General features: G+C 36.9%; 1 protein-coding gene across 2 annotated transcripts in view; it reads left to right on the top strand.

Annotated features, from left to right (window-relative positions):
• PLXDC2 (plexin domain containing 2) overlaps positions 1 to 24002 on the top strand; it is a 286125-nt gene that overhangs the window by 73159 nt on the left and 188964 nt on the right. For both annotated transcript variants that reach the window (XR_008354366.1, XM_053468192.1), the window contains exons 3-4: positions 12266 to 12412; positions 18253 to 18322. Coding sequence is in view for 1 of the 2 variants with exons in the window: in XM_053468192.1 (XP_053324167.1) it covers positions 12266 to 12412; positions 18253 to 18322 (217 nt within the window). In the remaining variant the exon portion in view is untranslated. The remainder of the gene's footprint in view (positions 1 to 12265; positions 12413 to 18252; positions 18323 to 24002) is intronic.

The following is a 24002-nucleotide window of genomic DNA, read 5'->3' as shown; positions in this document are numbered from 1 at the left end:
TGTAATCTTTTGGTGTTTTTATGTCAGTTTTTTTCCTTGTTAATAGTTGAAGTCTATCTGTATTGACCACTTGTTGCAGGCTGCTGTCTAACCTCGCAATTGGGTACTTTTTTTCAATGAATTTTCGTTTTATTTCCTCGGCTTTTTCTTCAAAGTCTTCATCCCTTGAACAGTTTCTTCTAATCCTCATCAGCTGGCCTTTCGGTATATTGTTTAGCCATCTGGGATGGTGACAACTTGTATAGTGAATATACCCATTCCTATCGGTTGGTTTTGTGTAGTTTTTTGAGCATATCATATTTCCTTCCGAGAATAATTCTACATCCAGGAATTCGATTTTTTCTGTCTGAATATTGGAAGTAAATCTTAAATTGAATTCGTTGTTGTTAGTATATTGTATAAATGCTTTCAAGTTGTCCTCTGTCCCTTTCCAGATGATTAATACATCATCGATGTATCTTTTCCAGAGCACCAGGTCCGCACTATATGGGTTGTTGTTCCATATTGCGTTGTTCTCCCATTCCGCTACGAACAGGTTAGCGTAGCTCGGTGCGAACCTGGTGCCCATTGCTGTTCCACAAAGTTGGAGGAAGTATTCTTCCTCGAACCAGAAATAGTTATATTTCAATATGTAACTAATACATTCAAGGATGAAGGATCTCTGTGTTGGTTTCATGTTAACATCTCTGGATAGGGTGTGATTGATTGCATTGATTCCTTGTTCGTGATTGATGATGGTGTATAAAGACGAGACGTCCATGCTTGCCCATATCCATCCGGGGGACCACCTTATTTCTCCAAGGGTGTTTAGAAGATGCGTTGTATCTTTTAAGTATGCCGGGATCTTCGTGACATATTTTTGTAGAAAAAAGTCTACATACTCCGATGTATTGCACGTTAGGGAGTCAATGCCACTGATAATAGGTCTACCTGGTGGTTTTTCTACATTTTTGTGAATCTTAGGAAGGAAGTAGAAGACTGGTAGTCTCGGATGTTCCTTTTTTAGGTAATTGTGTTCCTTCTTATTTAGAACTCCTTGTTCTAGGCCCTTATCTAATATATCATACAATACTGTACTATACTCTTTAGTAGGGTCCTTACTTAGTTTCTTATAGGTGGTGGTGTCTTCCAGGATCCTCTTTGCTTCTAGTATGTAATATGAGCGGTCCATTACCACCGTGGCCCCTCCTTTGTCTGCCTGTTTTACAACTATGTGATGTTTATCTTTGAGGGAACGTAGGGCTTGTTGTTCATTTTTACTTAAATTATGTGTTTTGGTTTTGTTACCTAATTTCTCCATGTCTTTCAGAATCAAATCCGTGAATACACCTATGTGTTCGCTCTTTTCGTTATAAGGATAGAACTTAGATTTCGGTTTAAGTTCTGTATGTGTGTATTCCTCTCCCTGGTCATGGTTGTCATGTGATGTAGTGACAATGTTGCTATTAATTCTATCTGTTTTGTTGAAAAATCTTTTTATTGTCAATTTTCTCAGGTATTTTTGAGTGTCTAAGAATAGTTCGAACTGGTTGGGGCCTTTGGCCGGGGCAAATTTTAAACCTTTTCTCAACAAGCTAATTTCATTTTGTTCCAAAGTGACTGATGATATATTGATAATCCCTTCCTTTTCTGGTATTAGTTCCTGTGTGTGTGTTGTTGTCTTCCTTCCTCTGCCCCTCTGCCCTCTTGTTCCCTTACAAATTTTCTCCTTTTCCATGGACTCTGGTCCAGTGGGATATACCGGTTCCGTAATTCTATGGCTTCCCTGCGGGGTGGGGTCTCTTTTCGTTTTGTGCCACCCTTTCGGGATGGCTCCCTGTCTAAAAAAACCTGTTCCTGTGTGTTATTGGTGTTCTCGGTATAATTCCTATTTGTGTTCTCTTCTGGTCTGTAACGTGTGAGTGAAGTGGAGTGAGTCCTGGAACGTGTAGGTGAAGTGAAACTCTTTTTGTGATGTTCGGGTTGTTGTTTTCTATATGGAATAAATTGTCTGGGTCTTTCCCATCTGTTTCTCTGTGTGTATTGATGGTTGTATTGTGTGGTTCTAGATTGGTGTATACCTCTTTGCATGTCATCCTTGTCTCTAAAGAATTTCCTTTGTTTATTTTTAATAATTTCTTCCTCTATTTTACTAATCTTTTTTTCCATATTTATTTTATTTGATGAAATACTTTTTTTGTCTAATTTAGTGTTGATTTCATCTTCCATTCTTTGTATATCTTTTTCAATTATGTTTAATTGTTCTTTTTGTTGGTTGACGATTAGCTGCATTAATTTAAACGAACATTCGTCTAAAGTTCTGTGCCAATTTTGCATGAAACCCTCATCCTCTAGACCAAAAGCTGGGGTTTTCTGAATTCTTAATCCTCTAGGGATGGTGTTTGTTTTGATGTACTGTTCTATGAATGTGATCTCCCACCACCTTTTAATTTCCTTTTCCATTAATCTCTCCATTTTTATAAAGAGATATGTGTCCGGTGTGGGGTCTTTCGTGTTTTGTGAGAAGATATCCTCTAGTTTCCTATTTCTTTCCTCCCGCCATGTGAGAAAGGAATCTGCCTTATAGGCCATTATGTGTATTTAAATATCTTGTCTTTTTTGGACTGGAATTCCAGTGGAGTGAAAGTAAATATAGAAGCAAAAAATAGTGAGAAAACCAGTGTCAAAAAAGTGTACAAGAAAAATAATAACAAAAGATACTTTCCTTTCTTTTAAACCGGATACACAGCTGCAAACCCGTAATAACACTCTCCCGGTGTTAGAAAAGATAATTTTGGTCCACTAGGGGGCGCTTGTGTTTTTGGTCGGTTTTTCGATTTGAAATATAAACAAACAAAATGCTTATGATAGTGTAGTATGTCAAAACTGCCTCTTGGTATAAAAAGTGATTTGTATGCACTCACACTTTAAATGAGATGATCAAGCCTTGTGTATTACCACCGCGTTCCGTGTGAGAAGCATATGTGGAAAAAACAAAGATATAAAGGACACAATGGTGTGGTATTTTCAGCAGGGTCTGGCACGCCAGAACAGATTTGCACTTACAGTTAGCCACCGATGTGTCAGGCGTGTAAGAGTTTGGTGTCCTCAATCCTTCCCGGTCACGTGCTTGTGTATGGGAGTAGTATATGAATTGATCCACCACGAATAAGTATGTATATATAAAAAACAAATTTATTCTGGGCTTGTGCCCAAGGTAATAAAATACACTATGTGTATAGGCTATGCCTATACCGTTTTTTTAAAAATTGTTAAAATAATAAAAAATGAAATAAAAAATAATGAAAGTCCAAAGTCTAGGGACGGGAGCTCAAACCGTCCGTTCCTCTACGCGTTTCGCCTCAAATGCGGCTTCCTCAGGAGTATTCTTCGTGTTGTTTCGTTGGTGTTTTTATGTGTAAGGGGAGCGCCATCTTTAGTTCCTGACGTCTGCGTGCGTACAAATGTGGCCACTGTAAAATGTGCACCTTTTTACCTAGGAAAACAGAACATTTTATAGGTTCTATCACAGGTCAAACATACACAATCAAACACTTTATAAATTGCACGTCAAAAAATGTAGTTTACCTATTAGAATGCGGGTGTGGGATCCAATATGTAGGGAGGACATCCAGACCCCTAAAAGAAAGGATCCTAGAACACATAGGCAATATAAGGAATAAGAATATTAAACACAGTGTCCCAAGACACTGTAACACGTGCTCAAAATTTTCAGTAGAAAATCTAAAAATTATGGGTATAGACTGGGTCCCCCCGAACTGGAGAGGTGGCAACACAATAGAGAACTTATCAAAACGAGAAACTGAGTGGATTTTTAAACTAAAAACTTTTAAAAAAGGAGGTCTAAACATGGAATTGGACATCCTAGCACACATATAAATTAATAAATAGATTAATATGAGCCCTATTAAGGATTTAACATACATATATTTCTTTATGACCATTAGCCAAAAATATCTGATTTTTCATGTTTTTCTTCATTTAAAGATATCAGTCCATTAGCCAAAAAGATTTGATTCTTCATGTTTTTTCTTCATTTAAAGACATTAGTATGTTATATGTACATTACTCTAAAAGATATAGATCAGACATATACATCAACACATACACTTGAATGAAATAGACACCAGAAATACTTTTTATTTATTTTTAAACCTTTATTTTATTTCATTTTTGCACAGAGGTTCTACAAGGATATCTCACTGATTACGGTACATTCGTTAAAATTCATTCATTTCCCAGGTCTGGTTAATCTATGACCTTCTCATATAAAAAAACTTTGCTTCAGTTATATTCGTAAATTCATGGTATATATATCCCATTCTGGGTTTTCGGTGGATAGCCTTCCCCCAATATAGATAGAAACGGTAGAACACCACCTTCCAAACGGGAAACGGACCTACAAAAAGGGAAAAAAAACACAGAAATAGAACTAATACATTTCCCGATTTCCACTCGATTAGAAAGAAACATCTTTATGCACGCTCTCCGGCTAATAACCTTTATCTCTCCGTTTACAAAATCGGATACCTACCCTTAATCAACGCGATATGAATGAAACGAACGAAGGAGGCTGCACTAGACGGAGGAGGCGGCACCAAACAGATGATATTCCATGAAACGAAGGAGGAGGGAACAACGAAGGGACGCAAAGAGGAGGGTTTATGCTGACGTCAGACGCACGCAGACGTCAGGAACTAAAGATGGCGCTCCCCTTACACATAAAAACACCAACGAAACAACACGAAGAATACTCCTGAGGAAGCCGCATTTGAGGCGAAACGCGTAGAGGAACGGACGGTTTGAGCTCCCGTCCCTAGACTTTGGACTTTCATTATTTTTTATTTCATTTTTTATTATTTTAACAATTTTTAAAAAAACGGTATAGGCATAGCCTATACACATAGTGTATTTTATTACCTTGGGCACAAGCCCAGAATAAATTTGTTTTTTATATATACATACTTATTCGTGGTGGATCAATTCATATACTACTCCCATACACAAGCACGTGACCGGGAAGGATTGAGGACACCAAACTCTTACACGCCTGACACATCGGTGGCTAACTGTAAGTGCAAATCTGTTCTGGCGTGCCAGACCCTGCTGAAAATACCACACCATTGTGTCCTTTATATCTTTGTTTTTTCCACATATGCTTCTCACACGGAACGCGGTGGTAATACACAAGGCTTGATCATCTCATTTAAAGTGTGAGTGCATACAAATCACTTTTTATACCAAGAGGCAGTTTTGACATACTACACTATCATAAGCATTTTGTTTGTTTATATTTCAAATCGAAAAACCGACCAAAAACACAAGCGCCCCCTAGTGGACCAGAAGATATATTCAGCCGGACACATCTCTTGCCGTGTGATAGAAAGACTGCCTCTCAGCTCCAGTGATGGCTCGGATAAGGTTGCGAGGAGGGTCTTTAAGCAGGTGATCAGTGGTGAGAATCACTTGACCAGGGTGGAGGCAGAGATCTGTAGCTCCAGCTTCTCCCTAAGATAAGTGCTTATTTTTTTAACTCATAAAGTATATTCATAAATTCATATGGTACTCATAAAGTACTTTATAGCACATTCTTGTTAGGGATGATGTTAGGGACATTACACAAAATAGATCTGAAGACTAGTGGTCCCCAGGGAACTCCCTATTACTGATCACAGATATAGTGGTTCTATTAGAATGCCTTTTACAGTCTTGATGAAAAAGGATCTCTCCAGAATAACATCCATTGTTAAAAGACAAGGCCTTCACCAGGAGACTTAAAAAAATTATGTAGAAGGGAAATAATCTCCCGTGCTGACTTTGGTTCAGTGGATCTTGGTCTGTAGGAAATTATAATCAGAGATGGTGGTAAAAAACAGAACAGCCTCCCATTAGAAGTGGTAGAAGCTAATAGCATGAGGGAATTTAAACATGCATGGGGTAGGCATAAAGCAATCCTGAATCTAAGACAAGACCAAGACTGATTACAGTCTTACATCAAGAAAATGGGCAGACTAGACGGGTCGAATGGTTCATATCTACCGTCAAATTCTATGTTTCTAATTTGTTCCATAAAAAGATTGAAGTCAACACCCTCATGGAATTCTGAAATGTACAAACTGTCTATATTGATATAACCAGGTTATTTGTGTGCTATTGAAGATTGATTCACAAAATGGCGAGGGATTTATTTTGTCTTTTATGTAACCCCAGAGCACTTCATATTTTCTTACATTATCTTGGGCTCATTGTACTGTGAAAATACGTTTGGAGGTACAGTAAGTCTGAGCTGTGAAGAACTGATAGTCTTATCAAAAGGCTAATGCAAATATTTAAAAACACCTTTAAATATCAAAAAAGCATGATATTTTTTTGTGTGTTTAGCAGACAATGGAATAGACAAAGTTCACACAAGTGAACGTGAGAACTGAAATGATATAAAATAATAAAAGTTTGCACAAATTCCGATTACATATTTGCAAAAGTCCTAAAACATACTATGCCATTTTAATTTATTACCTCCCCTTGTTCAGTTATGTCACTTCTAGGGCATTGTACACATTTTGGTATTTATTTGTTTTTCTTTTTTGGTGCTTGTATATTATTACTGTTGCTGTTTCTTTTTTATTTCATTGTATTACTGATCACTTTTATTAACAAAAGCATCATATAACATTTGAGAGTATTTTTTCCTTATCATTTTTTTCTCTACCTGTTTTATATTATTTGTGTGCTAAAATTGCGTTGGCATAACTCTTTTTGAAGCTGGAATTTCTTTTAATGTATCAAAAGATTTGATGTGAAAAAATTTACAAATTTACCAGAAAAAGATATATCTAGAAACTAATACCCAGGGTTCACATGGCTTGAGCTTATTGGTAGATAAGTATTGCTGGGTTCTTTCAAGAATGTTCATAGTAATAAACGTAATACAATTACTATTTTTCATCTGGATTTTTATTGGATTTGATGTTGAACCATATTGTGTTTGTATCTAATTTTAGCTGGTAACGGGCCATTTCATTCCGTTTCTAGGAACTTTTTAAAATGAGTAAGCTGTACTTCATTGGGCTAATGCACTATTTATGGTGCTGTTACATTTATATTTTAATATGGCCAACAGCACTTTATTCTCTACCGGATACGTGCTAGCCGGGTACCATCCAGCCTCCTGCACTTTGTGAATTCACAATTATATCCCTTATACCTCTTTGGAGCTAACATTCTTGATGCGACTGTAGATGGAAGATAACATCTTTATGCTGTGGATAAAATAAATCTGTATCAGGTTACTGTTTATCACCTGTCGCTTTATATCTGTAGAAAATGAATGAGTGATTGACTAAACCATACTATACAAAGCCCTATTTGCTTCAACAATTAATGCCCAATTAAGCTGCAGTACGTTTCTGTGATTATGCAGCTTTTTGTATAATGCATATATGTTTATTGTGCATGTACATTGTAATGAATATTCTTCATTTGATATGCCAGTAAAAATATCCTGCTTGTGTCATGGGACATGCTGCTGTTTAAGGGGGAAATCGACAGGGAGTGGGGTGTATCAGAATGGCTCTCCCGTGACCCAGAGTTTCCCGGTGGTGACCTGGAGACCAGGAAAATTGGAGCTTCTCCTGGTGAAACCTGGAGAGTTCTCAGGTGTGCTCACAAAGTTACTTATGTACTGCTGTATGGGCTTCTTTGTTGTGCACATGGCTGTTTATTAATACAAAACATAGCATAGCACAGGATGGGATTCCAAATACTATATTGTTCTACCCTGAAAAAGCTGCTTATATAATATCAATGAAATATATCTGACCCATCACTCAATGCCAAACAAAATAATATCTAGGTAACCAGGAATGGTCAAATTTATATATTTTTTGCACTAGCATCGACAGTGAGAAGAAAATCTTCCAGGCAGTACATTTTAGGAATACATTTTAAATGTTATGTTGTGTTCCAACAGACGTGTAGCTTGTCACATGCTGTTCAACAATATTTCATTTTGTGTGGATACATCAAAGTGGTGTCAGCAACTGTTTTTTGTTGCAAAAAACAGCTGCGTCCGTGGAAAGGTCAGAACTGATACTGAAGTCTTATTAATGTAATATGAGTTGTGAAGACTTACAACCGTCTACCAGCTGTGTTAATATTCATAATGTTAATTGCTAAAAAGAAGATCTGATACCAGTGAGGTAAAAACACACTCACCAAAGACTATGCTTATGCTAAATTTTATTATAATTTGAATTCTAAAATAATCTGCCTTTGTTTGCCAGCTGCAAGTAATATCCTTAATTATACTATTCAGAACCATGGACAACAACCTATACAAACAGTTTCAAAATCACAGATACTATTTTTAGTTGGACTGGACAGGATGATGATGAGGTTTGATGACCTAAGAACAGCCTTTGGCTGGATAAGCGCTGCTGCACATTATGTTTTTATGCTCCCGAAGGTTGTATTTACCTAAAAATTAGGAAAATACAACCTTAGATGAACAACACATGACATATTACACCGTGTCATGATTTATTCAACAAAATAAAGCCAAAGTGGAGAAGCCAAGTATGAAAAACTAAGTACACCTTATGATTCAATAGCTTGTAGAACCAGCTTTAGGAACAAAAACTTGAAGTAATTATTTTCTGTATGATGCAATCAGTCTCTGTAACATCGTGGAGCAATTTTGGCCCACTCTTCTTTACAAAGTTTCATCAGTATTCAGTAAATTTGCAATTTGTACAAATCCGAATGCACAAGTCTAATGCCTATACTTTGTTGAAATCACATCAGCATTTAACAGGTCCCAGATTTGAGTTTAAAACTGTGGTTTCTTCTTTAGAGAAATTAAAATGTATATAAGGGTATTATATAAGGGATAAAAAATATAGAATTAAATAATTTTGTTTAAACCAGGTACCGTAAAATATCAAAATGTTGATTTTTTTTTTCCTTTGTGACCTGTCAGCACATTTTGCAAAAAATTGAAGATTTATAATAAAGGCTGATAAGAAATATAGGGTTCTTTGTGCAAAGTTGGATTGGTTCAATGTTAGTTTTAAAAAAAATATATAAAACAACTTGGGCTATCAAATGCTGAAATGCAACAAAGCACCATTGCCTTTGACCTATCTTCAACTGAAATATTCTTCTTTTTGCAGTTAGTATGTTAATTGTAACATTTTACAGGAAAATATTTCCATAATGGCATAGATTGGTTTTTGGATGATATATTCTTTGAAAATATGAATAGTTACATAAAATAGGTGTAGTCCAGTAAATGACTCCAGACCTGACCTTTATGTAAATGATTATATATTATATATTGCTACACCTGCATGTTGGTGTCATTATTTGTGTGCTAAACTTTAAAAAACTAGATACTTATTAATTTGAACATATTTGTATTTCATCTGTTTATTGAGCAATTTCAAAATCCAAAACATTAAATTAACATTAGAAACTTGTTTATGAAACCTTTTGGTATAAGGGCTTTATATAGCTACTAGGCTTGTGCATTTGGATTCGTACAGATTGCAAATATTCTGAATTTTGGTAATGAAAACGAGGCCAGATTCTCCCATGATGCAATATGCTCTGAATTTTCATCCAAAATTCATATTCTCATTCACTCCCATTCCCTACCGTTGAACACACTTCCACTTCTGCTTCCACTTCCGCAGCTTCTTTTTCTTCATCTTTTATCTTCTCTCTTCTATCTTACTTCCCTATCTCCACAGACATAACCTGGCATGAACCTCCTCCAAAATTACTGAGCTTCCAGAGACATCCTCTTGCCCGATCCTCCAATTGGGGGGGAGGACATCACCAAAAGCACCAACCATTTTGGCTGAAGTTCACCTTAGGGAAAAATAGCTGTGCTGTCGGTGACCTCCTCAACCAACTGAAGAATCAGACATAACCTGGTGCAAGCTTCGGCCAAAATGACAGTACTTCTGGTGAAGTCCTCTCCCCGGATCCTCCTATCAGGGCAGATTATGTCACCGAAACCGCCACGATTTTGGCAGAAGTTCACCTTAGGGCGCCTCCATTTTAGTGACCAGGTTATGTCTAATGCATCAATCGGGTGAGAGGACGTCACCGAAAGCACAGCCATTTTGCCCTAAGATGAACTTTTGCCAAAATCGCAGCTCTTTTGGTGACGTCCTCCTCCCCAATTGACGGATCGGGCGAGTTGACATCACCAGACGCGCCATCGTTTTTGTTTGGAGTAACTTTGTTTCTTACACTAGTTGTGATTAAGTTCCTGGCAGTCTTGAGCAAAGCTATTGATGTCCATCTATCTTAGCAGGATGAATCAATTTGCACTTGCCTTTGCAACTGGTCTTCATTGCAATTTTAATGTTAAAGTAACACAATGTCTTGGCCTAACCACTTACTATAATATAAACTTTGCATATTTCGCTTCCGCTTCCAATGTCCTAATTGACATAAGCACTAGAAATTGGATTTCTAGCATATTGTGTGGGCTAGGAAATGCCAGGGTGCACTTCAGAATATTGAACGCCTTCTGGGCAAATCTCCAGCTCTTTGTAAATCTTGATCTTACGCTTAACTTTACATTGTGCAAAAAAACTCTTTATTTTGAAGGAACCATAATTATATTTTAGTGGGATAGAATTATTTAACTAAACAAAAGTCACATCCCGACCAAAACCAGATACAACATTATAAAATGTTTTATAGATCATGTAATAACCTACGAGAATTTTTATTTCCTAATGGCTTTAAGCTTGGCTTTATTTTCACTACACATAATTATATGTTAAAATTATAAAACAGAGTTTATTGTACTAGCATTTGAGTCATTAGTGGCTTCCTCATTTTATATATGCTATAAACAAATTAAAATAAACAATTGTAATAACTATGTACTTTAAAACAAATAAAATAAAATACCTAAACATTACGAGGTGTAATGAGAATTATGCATAAAAAGTGACGACTTAAAGAGGAGTTACTGATGAAATGTTCGCGCTGAGTGGACAATACCAATGGCAGCTATGGGCATAAGATTTTTCAAACTTTTCTCTGAATCACTGTTTATATATAACCCTAAATGGGTCACACGCATAACCTTCTATAGGATGCGGTGTCACATTTCAGGAAAAATAATGAAAGCTATAGCATTTATTTCATATTCCTTAGGCTTTAGTATCTCAGTTTGAGGACGTAAATGAATGAGTCTTTGGCCAATTCTAGAAAATGTGTTTGACCATTACTTTAGTGTAAATCCTTGGTCAATTAAGGCCTTTTTTCTCTGTTATCTTAAATGAAGTCTGCAATGACCTCAGTGAGTAGCCTTCATGGTCATTACTTGAGAACTAGTGCTGGATTTGAGTTTCGATCAAGCTTTACTTGGGGTGGGTTGACATGGGATTTGTTCAGAATACTAATATATATTTTTGCTATTCAAAATATGGTATTTCAAATCAATTCCTTGATAAGTTGGCATCATCTGAACTTTTTAAACATTACATTTACAAAGTATTACATAGTTATATAGTTAGGCTGAAAAAAGACATGCGTCCATCAAGTTCAGCCTTTCCCATGTCTGTTTATTTCTTGCTGTTGATCCAAAAGAAGGCAAAAAAACCCAGTTGTGGCTCTTTCCAATTTTGCAAAAACTAGGGGGAAAAAATTCCTTCTTGACCCCAGAATGTTTACTTTTATATCATAATTACTGTCCAAGAATGATCACCCTATCCTTTTTCTGTTATTAATCGATCAATGGCTTGGGTAGTATTATCTTCTTATCTCTGTATGAGAATTAGATAATAAACTCAAACAACAACTTTTTTAACTTTCAAAGAAATGAATTAAAATAAATAATTGTGAAATGCTTTATTTCAAGAAATAATGGAACTGTACAATCTATTTTGATTTCAAAATAGATGCTGGTACCCAGAAGAGATGCTGGAAAGATAGTACTACCTAGGCCTATATCATGCAATTATTTGTTTATATTTCATTTTGTTAGAGCTTTCATCATTGATGTTCATATACAGAAAAATGCATTTCTGTTATTAATACATTATATTTATAGCATGCCGGCAGATTCCATATAGATATATGTAATCTGTTCTACTTTTAATCTCTTCTGTTACAAAATACGCTGTACTTATATATATCTATTGCTTCAATATCTAAATCCCTATGTCCAAAGTAAAAGGTGTTCGCTCTGATGTTCCACGGAGTCTTGATTTTAATAAATGGCTACATGTTTCTGTTGCAGGAGGATACTGATCATAAGTATTACACTTCTAGAACATTTGGTCCATTGGATTCTGCCAGCAGGGATTTATGGGTAGACATCGATCAAATGGAAAAAGAAAAAGTGAAGATTCATGGAATTCTGTCAAATACACATCGTCAAGCAGCAGTAAGTAGTTTTAAATATTGTCTATGTAACAACAGAAAACAGTTTGGAAAGAAATATATTAATGACTTATGTATATAGCTGGACAGTTACATTAACTGCTGCGATACTTGAGTGCTTAATGCAAGAATTGTCTGAAATTAACCAAAGCAAATGAATAGTTATGGACAGGGCTGGACTAGGGATAACAAGCCATCCCTGGCTCATGGCTGCTTAGTGATGTAAGTCTAGCCGGTGGCCACATCTGCAGCACTCGATTTGATGATGGAGCAGCAGATAGGGTGCCTATGGAGCGATGTCGGGTAGTGGCCCACCGGGCATTTGTCCACTGTCCCAAATGATCAATCCGGACCTAGATAATGGAAAAAACTGCAAACTTATTTTATTTATAATAACAAATCCAATTGTTGTATCTGTGCCACAATAGCAGCTATACTATTTATTTTGGTATACAGTACCATTTATTGGATGGTGGCAACAGATTTTCTTGAGAGATAAGGAGGTTTCTATATCTGTCAAGTAAACATAAATTCATTAAATTCCATTATTCCATTATAATCCATGATTTGCAAAAATGATCTGTGATGGTAATAATGCCACAGCAATCAGTGAGTAGGTCCGACAAACAAGATCATTATATTGGTTGCTAATGTGATAAGATAATAATTTTCAAAATAGCTTTTTATAAATAACACCTTATTTTGTTCAAAAATACCTATTAAAATTATGGATATTTTATCAAAATTTGCCCTGTTAATACAATTTTAAGAATTTTGTTGACTTTCATTAGTGGAAACGTGGCATGAACTTGACTAACTACCACTAGCATCCGTCAGTAGTGTATCTTTGGGAATTCTGAGTTGTGCCACCATAGAAAGGAGTGAGAGATGTCTTCATAATGGCACGCATATTTTCATGGCCCATTTACGAATTCCTCAATATTTTGTCACATACCTTTTCCCTGTAATAATCAGACCAGATATTACATATGGAAATAATAATAGATTATGGTCTAATTTACTCATGCAGTTTAGTATCTCTCACTATCACTAGTTTTTTGATGTTCTGCACTGATGGAGGATCTTCGCATGCCTTTTGCAGAGGACCTGAGAAAATGTGTGCAGGTTTTTGAAATGTCTCTAAGAAGTAAGCCCCCCCACAACGAACCTGAGGAAGTTACCTTTATGTTGTGTATTTGTTGGGATTCTTGTTGCCTTGATGTGGTGCCTTTGCCGTGACCCTCGTGCCAATGCCTTCTGTGACTGCAGAGGAACTAAAATTGAACTGCGACTGAAGTGTGAGACTAAATAAATATTAAAAATATGGGAAACTGTTGTAGCACATGAAATATGCTAGAAAAGAAAGTTCAAACAAAATCCTGAGTCATGACATCTTTAACAGCATTTTCGATAATTTATTGTGCTCCCGTTCGGCCTTTTAAAATGTTCAGGCATATTAACTTTTAAACTACATGACCACAGATCTATATATCCGATGATTTAAGTATTTTTACATTGAAAAATCAAAGTGGAATGAGGGAATGTAACATTTGTACCCCCAGAGGCTTCCCAAGCTGTAAGGTTTTTTTTTTTTTTAAAACAAAAAAAATCACAGCAATATTACTAAGCTACAGAAGGGCAGCGTGTACAGGACATTTCATGGAACTCACAATAGACTGTCCTCTAGAAAAAGTCCATCACTAAGAAGCCAAGTGACCTGCCAAGTTAAAGGAGAAGTCCTATTGAAAATAATATATTTCAACTTGAGTATAAAATGCAGTGCCGTATAAAGTAATGTAGGTTAGCGTTGACAAAAACTTGGCTTTATCTGCTATATTAACTGTTTAATCTCCCGCCGTCACTAATTAACCCTTTCCTTAACATGCAAAATATAACAATAGTGATAAGGAGTCAGGGTGTTTTTCTAGCAGATGGCACTCATCAGGCCAGATGTGGCTTTCCAGACATTTCCATGGCCATATCTTGTTGATAGAAAGGTTCTGCTATATTACATAAACGTGACAGTGTCTGGCACCTGTCCCAGCCTTCTGAATATTATGCTTGCAATTACACTTTAAATTGTTTTAAATTAGATCAACAAGTGTCTGGTGATTATTAATTGTATAATGCCTTTTTCCATTCAAAATATAGATGTTGCCAGTCACCAAATCCAGCTTTAATTAACAGAATTAAGTAATTTTCAGTGTACAGCTTTAAATATATCTATTTTACTGCTTTAAAGAGGTGAATTATTTACTTTTCCTTCTGCATCGATAAAGTATTTTGGCCCATTAAGCGTAATTATTTTTTCTCTACTCTAAAATAAACAAGCTAACATGTTTGTAAGTTTATCTTAATTTGCCTTTTATTGTGGAAATTTCATCTTCCTGTCAAAAGCCTTTTCCGACAGTGTTTTGGCAGAGGATACATACAGAATAGGAAAGTTTTGTAAATATTTAATGATATTCCAAAAAGTAGTAATATGCCTTCTATACCTATCATGGACGCCCCAGAATCAACAGCAGGAACTGCTGCTAGCTCTCACTGTAACATTTAGGTCGAATGTGGGTGTGAAAGGGTTAATGGTAAAACCCAGCCTGTTCACTCGCCGCTCTCCCCTCGGGGCCAAGAGCAACTACACTTGAACCCCAAACCTGTTTACCTCACGACCCCAAAACTTTGTTCCCTCTCACATTTAAGGTTTTAAACCTAAGGAGGCTTCAGTAACCCCCTAAACTACTCAAATTCTATAAAAACCCAATTTACTAAAAAAATTTCAAACTTTCAAATTAGAAAAAAGGTAACGTGATAACCCCGGGTATCCCTGAATGCTTTGAGTTCAGAACTGATTCATTTACATTTAATCCGAGCATAAATGGTCACAGAAATAGCACAAAAATAATGGTAAGAAGTCACAATACAAAAAAAAAAAAATTAAAACACAGAAAACTATTCACTTCTGAAAAAGTAAAAAAAAAATCTATGGGAATTTCCAGATGTTAAGTCTCTTGTCAGAATGATGTTCCCGAAAATTCAATTTGTTTCTCTCAGGTTCCCATTCTTATAGGAATTCACCTTTCTTTGTCTCTAGGAGAAACCCATTTGGTGTCACGTGGGAATGTGTGTGGTCCAGGTACTTTATGACACTCTTAATGAGCTGGGCCGTGAACCCTGGCACCTGCCTCATGTTTTAATAGGTCATATTTTGTTGTTATGGTATGTACGTTAATAATTCTGGGGCAATCTCGTTCCCCATGTCATTACAAACGTACAGGTACCAAAGCCCTACCCACCTGATAGGTGACCTATTCTTATTTCTCAGGCTTATTTCTTAATTCCCCCCTGCCATGTTTGATGTCACTTAAGGGCACACTGTCAGCACTCAAAACATCTTCATGTCATGATCCTACTATGTAAACTTATTTCTCTAATCAGAACTTTGAAGATGCTAGGTGCTGCAGTCCCTGTGTGACCCGTGCCTGGACAGGACATTTGCTATCCTTTGAAGATGCCCTGCTTGGGTGCTCTTTGTGTTATAATAACTTTATGGTGGGGTCTGGCCAGGTTTCCAGTCAACATTTATGGCAGGACATGCCCTAAGAAAAAGCTAGATTTTCTTTTCATCATGCAAAGATGCCTTGTTAACCCATAACCATAGGACTTTTGCATGACAAAATCCCCCACTCCCTTTCTTTAAAAATAAAAATAAATGCTACTGCTATGCCTCCCTGAGCCAATAATTGCAAATAAGAAAAGAAGAAGCAATGTACCGAAAACAAAGGAGTTACCCATCAAACCCCGCTGACTGCAATTAGCCAAGGGCTCCAAATCATGTCAAAAGAAAATGGGACGCTTAATAAATCACTTGTTGTGATTCTCGTGTTCCAGATTCGCAGTCAGAAAGCTTTATAAAAACAGGAAACAGATAGCAAGATAACCTGCAAGGTTTATTTATTAATGCATTGCCAAGGCTGATAGATATGGAAATTCTCTGCATATAGTGGGCTGGATTCATTGCTGGAGATAAATCAATCCCAAGTAATTCAAAAACAATCCTTGTATAGATTGGTGTTAAAAAAAAATAGATAAAAAACAGTGATACATTTTATCTCATTTAATGTATCTGTTTTTTATTTCATTTTCTTCCATTTTTTTTATATCCCTACCCAGCTGTCATACCAGGGAACTTTCTGGATATGCTCCCCCGGGTGGCTTTACTGCTCCTTTAATGAACTAGGAGAGTTGAAGCTGAGCAAGAAGAGGCATGGTTAGCTGTATTAAGGGGCAAAACAGGTGGAGAGTGAGTGAAGACTCTAACTAGAGCTAAACACTGTCCCTGCCAGAAAGGTGCACCCAAGGTGCCTGGAGCTTCAGAGGCAAATAATCATACTCCAGCTTTTGACTTCTGCAGTAGGTTGATAATTTATTTGGCATTTTATTTAAAATAATTTTGTCTTTTGGACTTGGTGTAAAGATTGTGTATTTTCCTTAGATCTTTTCCTTCTTAAGCACCCATCATTGATTACATTTTTGAATGAATTTGAGCTAATTATCTGATTTAGATTTTCAGCTATCAATTCACACACCTTTCAACATTTTAATTTTTTTTTTTTTGACTGAGTTTAGTTTTGTTCCTTTAAAAGCCGCATCATGCCCTCGCAAATGACTACTAAGTTTGCCGATTTCCCAAAACTATTCTACATACGGTAAGATGTCTCCCAAAAGCAGACAATCTGAAAAGCAAATCCATGAGATTGTAGTATTGTGTAGGGACATAAACAGTGATCTGTAATTAAATTAGACAGCACATGAACAATAGGTTAATGGAATCTATCACAGCCTTTAGCATAACTAACTAAATTAATACAACCTGAGATATTTCATTTTAAAAGTCTAGATCATGGAAGCTGACATCAGGTGGCAAAACTAGCAGTAACATATTCTTGGTTAGTCTTTCCTTCTGCAACGTAATCGGGGTTATCAGTTGGGAGATTAGGCTGTCTGGTGCTCTGCTGCTTCATGGGCTGGAAACGATGATGGCCAGTGCTCAGCCAAAATACATCGCTCATAACTAATATTATCTATAGTGGTTCCCTTCACTAAAATTCTTACCCTTCTCCTCATACCACCCTTCCAAAGGGTACCTGAAGAAAATAAGCAACTTAAGAGTCGATGACAGATATCACAATGCGCTTACCAACAACCAAGAGACAGAAAGTTGAGACTTAGGTTAGCTGCGGTGAAACCATGAAACTAATATATTTTATGTTTAATTTTGTGGCCATATAATTATAAAAGCATATACTGAATGGTATCATTATAAACATACAGATGATGGATTTGCAGTTGGCATAAGGTATCAGGTCGATAAAATGAAATAAACACTGTTAATAAACAGGGAAATGTTATTCTGTTAGGTTACATCTATGGTAAAAAAAAAAAAAAAAAGCACTTTACCTCTGTTAACAAATCTGACATTTATTAAAATTTTTAGCCTTCATTTAATGGTGATTCTAGAAAGGCAACATTTCCAAAAATGAAAATGGCAAAAAGCACTGAATATAGTTTTCTCAGTTGTAAAGGTTAAACTATTTTGATTTTGATGAAAAAAAAATACAGTAAACTCATACTAAACATTTCTCATGAGAGAATTTCTCTTTCAATTATATTGGCTGAATTGTTTCCAAGGTAACAGTTTCAAACGGAATCCTGTTAAGAGCAAAACTGAAGTGGTGTTTGTTGAAAATCTTGAAGTATAAGGAATAAATCACATTTTGACTTTTTTTTGTAATTTTCTATTTAAAAAAAACACAAAAACTGACTTACGCATTGTTCCTTTTGCAGAGAGTGAACCTGTCTTTTGATTTTCCATTCTATGGACATTTCCTGCGTGAAATTACTGTGGCAACCGGCGGTAAGTACTTCTTGACCCGTGCACCTTTCAAAAATCGTATATATGCTTTAGCTTCCGGTGTTATATAAAATAATAGGTGTATAGTTTAAGGCGGAAAATAAGTAGTTTCTATTGAGAAATATATTTTTGAAGAAAAACGTTACAAGTGAAAGCCCTGGAAGGATAATTCTTACGCTTCGTAATAGTAAAAAGATTGGAGGCTTTTAGGCAGAAAATTCATTTTTCATGGTTTTCAACCAATGATTATATTTCTCCTCTCACTGCCTTCAGACCATGGGAGGCTATTGTATAAACAGTGTGTGACAAAATACGAATTTAGACACAAGCATTTTTTTACATAATATTTTTTAGGTTAAATATAAAAATTAAGATTGTGTTTCAAATATTAATTTTTCTGCATTGAGCTCAATTATTTATGAACGGTCTATACAAATTACCGGTTCCTCCTAAGCCGCAGATTGTGTGGGTATAATCCAGTTAACCCAGTGATATCTTAAGAGATACGTCCCCGAGAAGAAAAGAGAGACAGATTTTAAAACAAGTTGCTGTTATGTGTGTGCGCTTTTATTTGTGTAGTTATAAGTCAAGTTGTGGTTATTAGGAGTCAACTGCCCAGTTGGTTGTAGTTGTGAAAGCAAAGTATGGTTTGTTATATGTTTGTCTACGGCATTACAGATATTGGGAACCAGTGGAGACTGTATGGCCTGATGGTAGACTAATTCTCCTCATTCTTGTATACTTCTGACGTAGGCCCAGTCCATGAAATGTTTTCTTTATTTACTTTCTAAGGCTTGGGGGGCACCAACAGTTTTTATGCCTAGAAGTTCTTAGGATGAAAGTCTTGTCCTACAATTTGGCAAAATGTGAATTTAGAGAATTCACAATTTACAAATTGAAACTTTTGTGGTTATATCCGTAAGTGTCCTGGAAAATATATAGTTCGGAGAAGTTCTTGACCATGGAAGGTGGGACAATACTCTGATATAATGCTGTAAGAGTGAGTGCCTAATCTTAAAGTGGTGATTGTCCCCATTAATTTCAGGTCCCCACCTCTTTTTAGTCTCTTGGGGCCACAACCCCCATTCCCACCTTCTATAAGGAGGAAGAAAGGGAAACAAGGTGGGTAGACTTCCAATGAGAGGGGATATGGTGTATATTGGCACGCTACAAAAATAGCTCTTTTTTATGTTATTTTTTTCTGTTTTTTTGTGAAAAAGTCTGTTTGTCTGCAATTACAAGGTTGAGGTTAAAGATGATAATAATCAGGCCCGGACTGGCCATCGGGCACACCGGGCATTTGCCCGGTGGGCCGTGCCGCGGCAGGGCCGGATTGACTTAGGGGCTGATGGAGCTGCAGCTCCAGGCTCCTACCTTAAAATAGGCCCAGTCAGGACCGGACTGAGAATGAATGCGTATGAGAATGAATGAATGAATAAATATGTGGATGAATTGTGTGAATGCGTATGACAATTAATGAATTCATGTGTGGATGAATTGCTTGAATGATTTGTGAGACTGCATTAATGAATGTGTTAATGATTTGTGTGAATGAGTGAGTAAATGCAAAGATGGTACATGAAGGGTGGGCTTTAACAATAAATAAATAAATACATAAAAATGGGCTGCTCTGGCTTAAATGTCCGGGCTTATTTTCTGTCCCAGTCCGGGCCTGATAATAATAACAATATTAATTGATTAGTTAGAAGAAAAGGTTCCAGATTAGAACCCAACTCCCAAAAAACAGTACAGTGGCCAGATACTTCAGTTATGCCTGTGAGGGTATATTTTTTTCTGAGACTCTATACACTGATGTATGATACAGTCTGTCTAGTGCATCACACTGTTGCAGCTGTCCACTGTGAATCCACCCCGACCCAATTAAACCAGTTGGTTGAGTTTTGGATTTAAATCAAAACCCTATGGCTCAGTGAATATGTCTGTAAGAAATGTCAAGGATGAAATGCATCTGATCTTTCAAGTCTCTCTGTTACGTTACCTGAAATGTTAAGTTATTCGGATTTGCGTGTCAGTTTCTATCTATATTTCTATGTTTCTTTGAGCATGGTGATTAGAGAGCCCTTGCTTGTTTCTTGTACACAGATTGCAGTCATTCACTTTGTAGAGCTCCTTTGAAATAGATTTGTAGAGACTGCTGATTAGCAGTTGTCGCGGATTTAAATTATTGGCTTAATAAATCACTTGCAAAGAAAATATCCATAAAAATTGTATTCTTACTTAATCCCATATATTATATACTGTGACAGTAAATACAAGGAATAATAACTATTGAGGAATAACCTCTCTAAGCATTCTAAAACGAAAATAAGAGATGGCTTGCAAGGCATACCCTGCTTGGCCGTTTGTAAAGCAGTCCTGCACAGCTGCAATCAACTTTAATGATCAAATCCTCGGAAACATATACGTTTTGGAAATGTTTAAATTATGTGTAAGACTCAGCCTCCTCTGAAGCCATATGTCTCATACAATACGAACGTTCTAAGAATCATATGGATAGACTTAGAAAGTGAGCATCTCTGAAAAAAGGCTTTTTGAGGATAAATACCAAAAGAACACCTAAACCTCAACATATCATTAAAAGGTATTACAAAACGAACTCTTTTTAGTTTGATTGGTAAACTATTGCTATCTTGTAATGGAACAGCATTTTCATAATGATTTGTATCCATTTAAGGGACTGTAAATCCCATGGGAATATATGACTTAAAAGATAACATTCAAATGCTAAATGCAAATGTTTTATCTGTGTGCTACTTGTGTTAGTCTTCTAGAACATACAACAAGATTGGGTATACTGCACAAGAGGTAACCGGCAGATGGACCGGCCACACAACTCTATCCTAGTGCAAATAGTGTTCAAATAAAGTATATCGCAGACTGACAGAACAAATGCAGATGTATGGTGGGGGACACCTGGTTGCAGGAAGGAAACAAGGAACGATCATCACATGAGTGGAGGGAATAGGTAGTTGTGTATTTGGAGATGAGTGAGGAGATGTGTCTAGGGAAACCACTTATGAAGTGGATGATTATGCTTTTCCATTCCCTAATGTGATATTTTCAGACTTCTGCACCCTGACATATTATGAAAATTCTTCGACAAACTGTTGCCTTTAGCTGTTATACGATTTGGGACTCGCAAATTCCACATTGCAGCTTCCATCAAGCAAAAACATTAAAAACTTACTTTAAATACTTGTAGCCCCTCGTTTTTTTTTTGGTAAGTGTTTGCATTTGTGCAAGGCACTGGTCTAACACGTCCAGATATTCTGTCATTAATCTTTTCCAGTGCTGCTTGTATGCTGAACATCTGGTAGTCTGGAGTATCTGACTTGATTGATTTTAAGGTAGAGCTGCTCTAGACAAGAAATCAACAATCCACATCTATGATCATTTCTGGTGTGCCACATTAAGATTACATTTCTACAGCCTTAGCATCATACACTATAGTCACTACAGAGAGCTCCAGGGTTTTTTTTTCCATTTTTCTATTCTATTCTATTTGTTTAAATTCTGCTTTTATAGGAGCATGTACTTTGTGTGGCCAATGTTGGACCAATGTGTGACCAAGTTGTATTCACCTAGTAAAAACAATCGTTGAAATAGGTCACTAAACCTAACGATTATCCTGTCATATATTAGTTGTATCAATTGAGTAAAAATATCATGAAATATTTTGTAGATCAGAATACCTATTCGCAGTAAACAACCCCCTTTTCCATGTTTCTGCTTAGAGAAGTAGCTTGTGAGTTCCTTGCACAATTTGAAAATGTATCCCATGTGTTTTCTCCTTGTATGTGCATTTTTATTGTGTTGCCCAACTGTGGCAGCATATAGGAGTCATTCTACCATTTTAACTTGACATTACTTTTCTGCAGTGATGGGGTTACATCTTAAGATATTTTGCAATAGACTTTGGATGGCATGAGGCTACATGTAGCAAGACAGTCTAACTAGCAAATAGTTTTTCCCACTTTTGTCCCATTGTCTATTTATGTTGAGTGCTAGAGGCATCCAACTTCACGGATAATAATGAGTTCAGATTCATCTTAACGGATTTATGAATAATTGTGTTTATACATGTATATCAGAGCTGTAACCACGGTTCTTTGCTCCCGGGGCAGGGTCAGAGATACCACCCCGATTCAACATCAAATCTGCTTGAGGAAGAGAATGCAAGGGAAATGGGGTTCTAGTACGCCCAGGGCCGGCCCTATAATGGGGCAGACTGGGGCAATTGCCCCAGGCGGCACTTTAGAAGGGGCGGCACTTTGCCGCCCCAAGCGCTTTTTTTTTTTTTTGAAGCGGAGGAGAGAGAGAGGGGCACCGAGTGGTTTTCGCTTACCCGCTCGGCGCCCCTCTCTCTCTCTCCTCTGCGGCGAGTCTCCCTGTTCGGTCCCGGTGCCGGCTTGTAATGCAGAGCGCCGGAAGTGACGTCAATTTCCGGCGCTCAGCATTAGAAGCCGGCACCGTGGCAGAGCAGGGAGACTCGCCGCAGGACTGTTTAAAGGTAAGTACCGGGGGGGGTAGATAATGGCGTCGGCGAAGTTTAAAATGCCCCCCCCCCTCGGCGGGGGGGGGCGGCGTTTTAAACTTCGCCCCAGGCGGCGTTAAGTCTTCGGCCGGCCCTGAGTACGCCGCTTACCTTTTGGCACCACGGGCAGCTGCCCCTCTAACAAATGAAAGTTACTGTCCTGATGGGTATATTTACAGACGCATATACATGTTTATGTCTTACAGAGAAATGTATTCATGAGTTATTTCTTAAGCTAGATCAAAACATGTATGCATCTCACAGTCCTTAGAAGTAACAGACAACTCAAAGCCTAAGAGGTGAATTGGCTCATGGTGATTACCCGGTTTTCATGTACAAACATAATATAAATAAAAGTGCATTCACATGAGATGCCAATGTAAATTCACAGCTCCATAAATCTCAAAACAACATGATAAAAGTACGTTAGTGCATATCTGCAAACTACATGGATCCACAGACTTGACCCTTTCTTTATCCTGCATATTATTACCTGTATGCGTTGTAAGCTGTGTACTCTCATCAGTGAATCACTGCTAAAAAATCAGCTTTATTTCTTATTATAAAAATAGATAATGGATCAACTAGAACACATAAGGAAAAAGACTAACTCATAGACTATTCTTAAGTCTCAAAACAAGGAAGGAAAAACAAAATGGTGCAGTATGTAACATAGAGAAACAAAAATCCAACTTAATTAAAAATCTACATTTTTTAATGTGATGTGTATTTTTGCAATGTACTCAAGCCTGGTTCAGAGACTCCATTAACAAGTTTTATGTGGCCTACTTTTAAATTAGAGCTGTTTATCACTGTCATGAGATTGAAGCATGATTAAGAATGTTGTTTGCTTTTGATGGTGTCTTGCTTTATCATGTACTAATTACATTGTTTTCAAACAACCAGCTTCAAAAGTTAACAACACTTTATTTATTTGGGAAATAGGACAATATCCCCTTCGCGACCTTTGCCGGTTCAGGACCGTCATGACAAGAAGGTCACTAAATGACCTTTGACGGTCCTGAACCGTCAAAAAGTTAAATAAGCTTAGAAAGTGATCAAGGATCACTTTCTTCGCTTAAACGGCCTTGCTGCAATGCCTCGATGTCGAGGCATCCAGCAAGGCCG

The sequence above is a fragment of the Spea bombifrons genome, chromosome 5 (assembly GCF_027358695.1).
Source record: "Spea bombifrons isolate aSpeBom1 chromosome 5, aSpeBom1.2.pri, whole genome shotgun sequence".
Classification (NCBI taxonomy): Eukaryota; Metazoa; Chordata; class Amphibia; order Anura; family Pelobatidae; genus Spea; species Spea bombifrons.
Note: the sequence above shows the minus strand (reverse complement) of the source record. Positions and strands in the feature narration are given on the sequence as shown.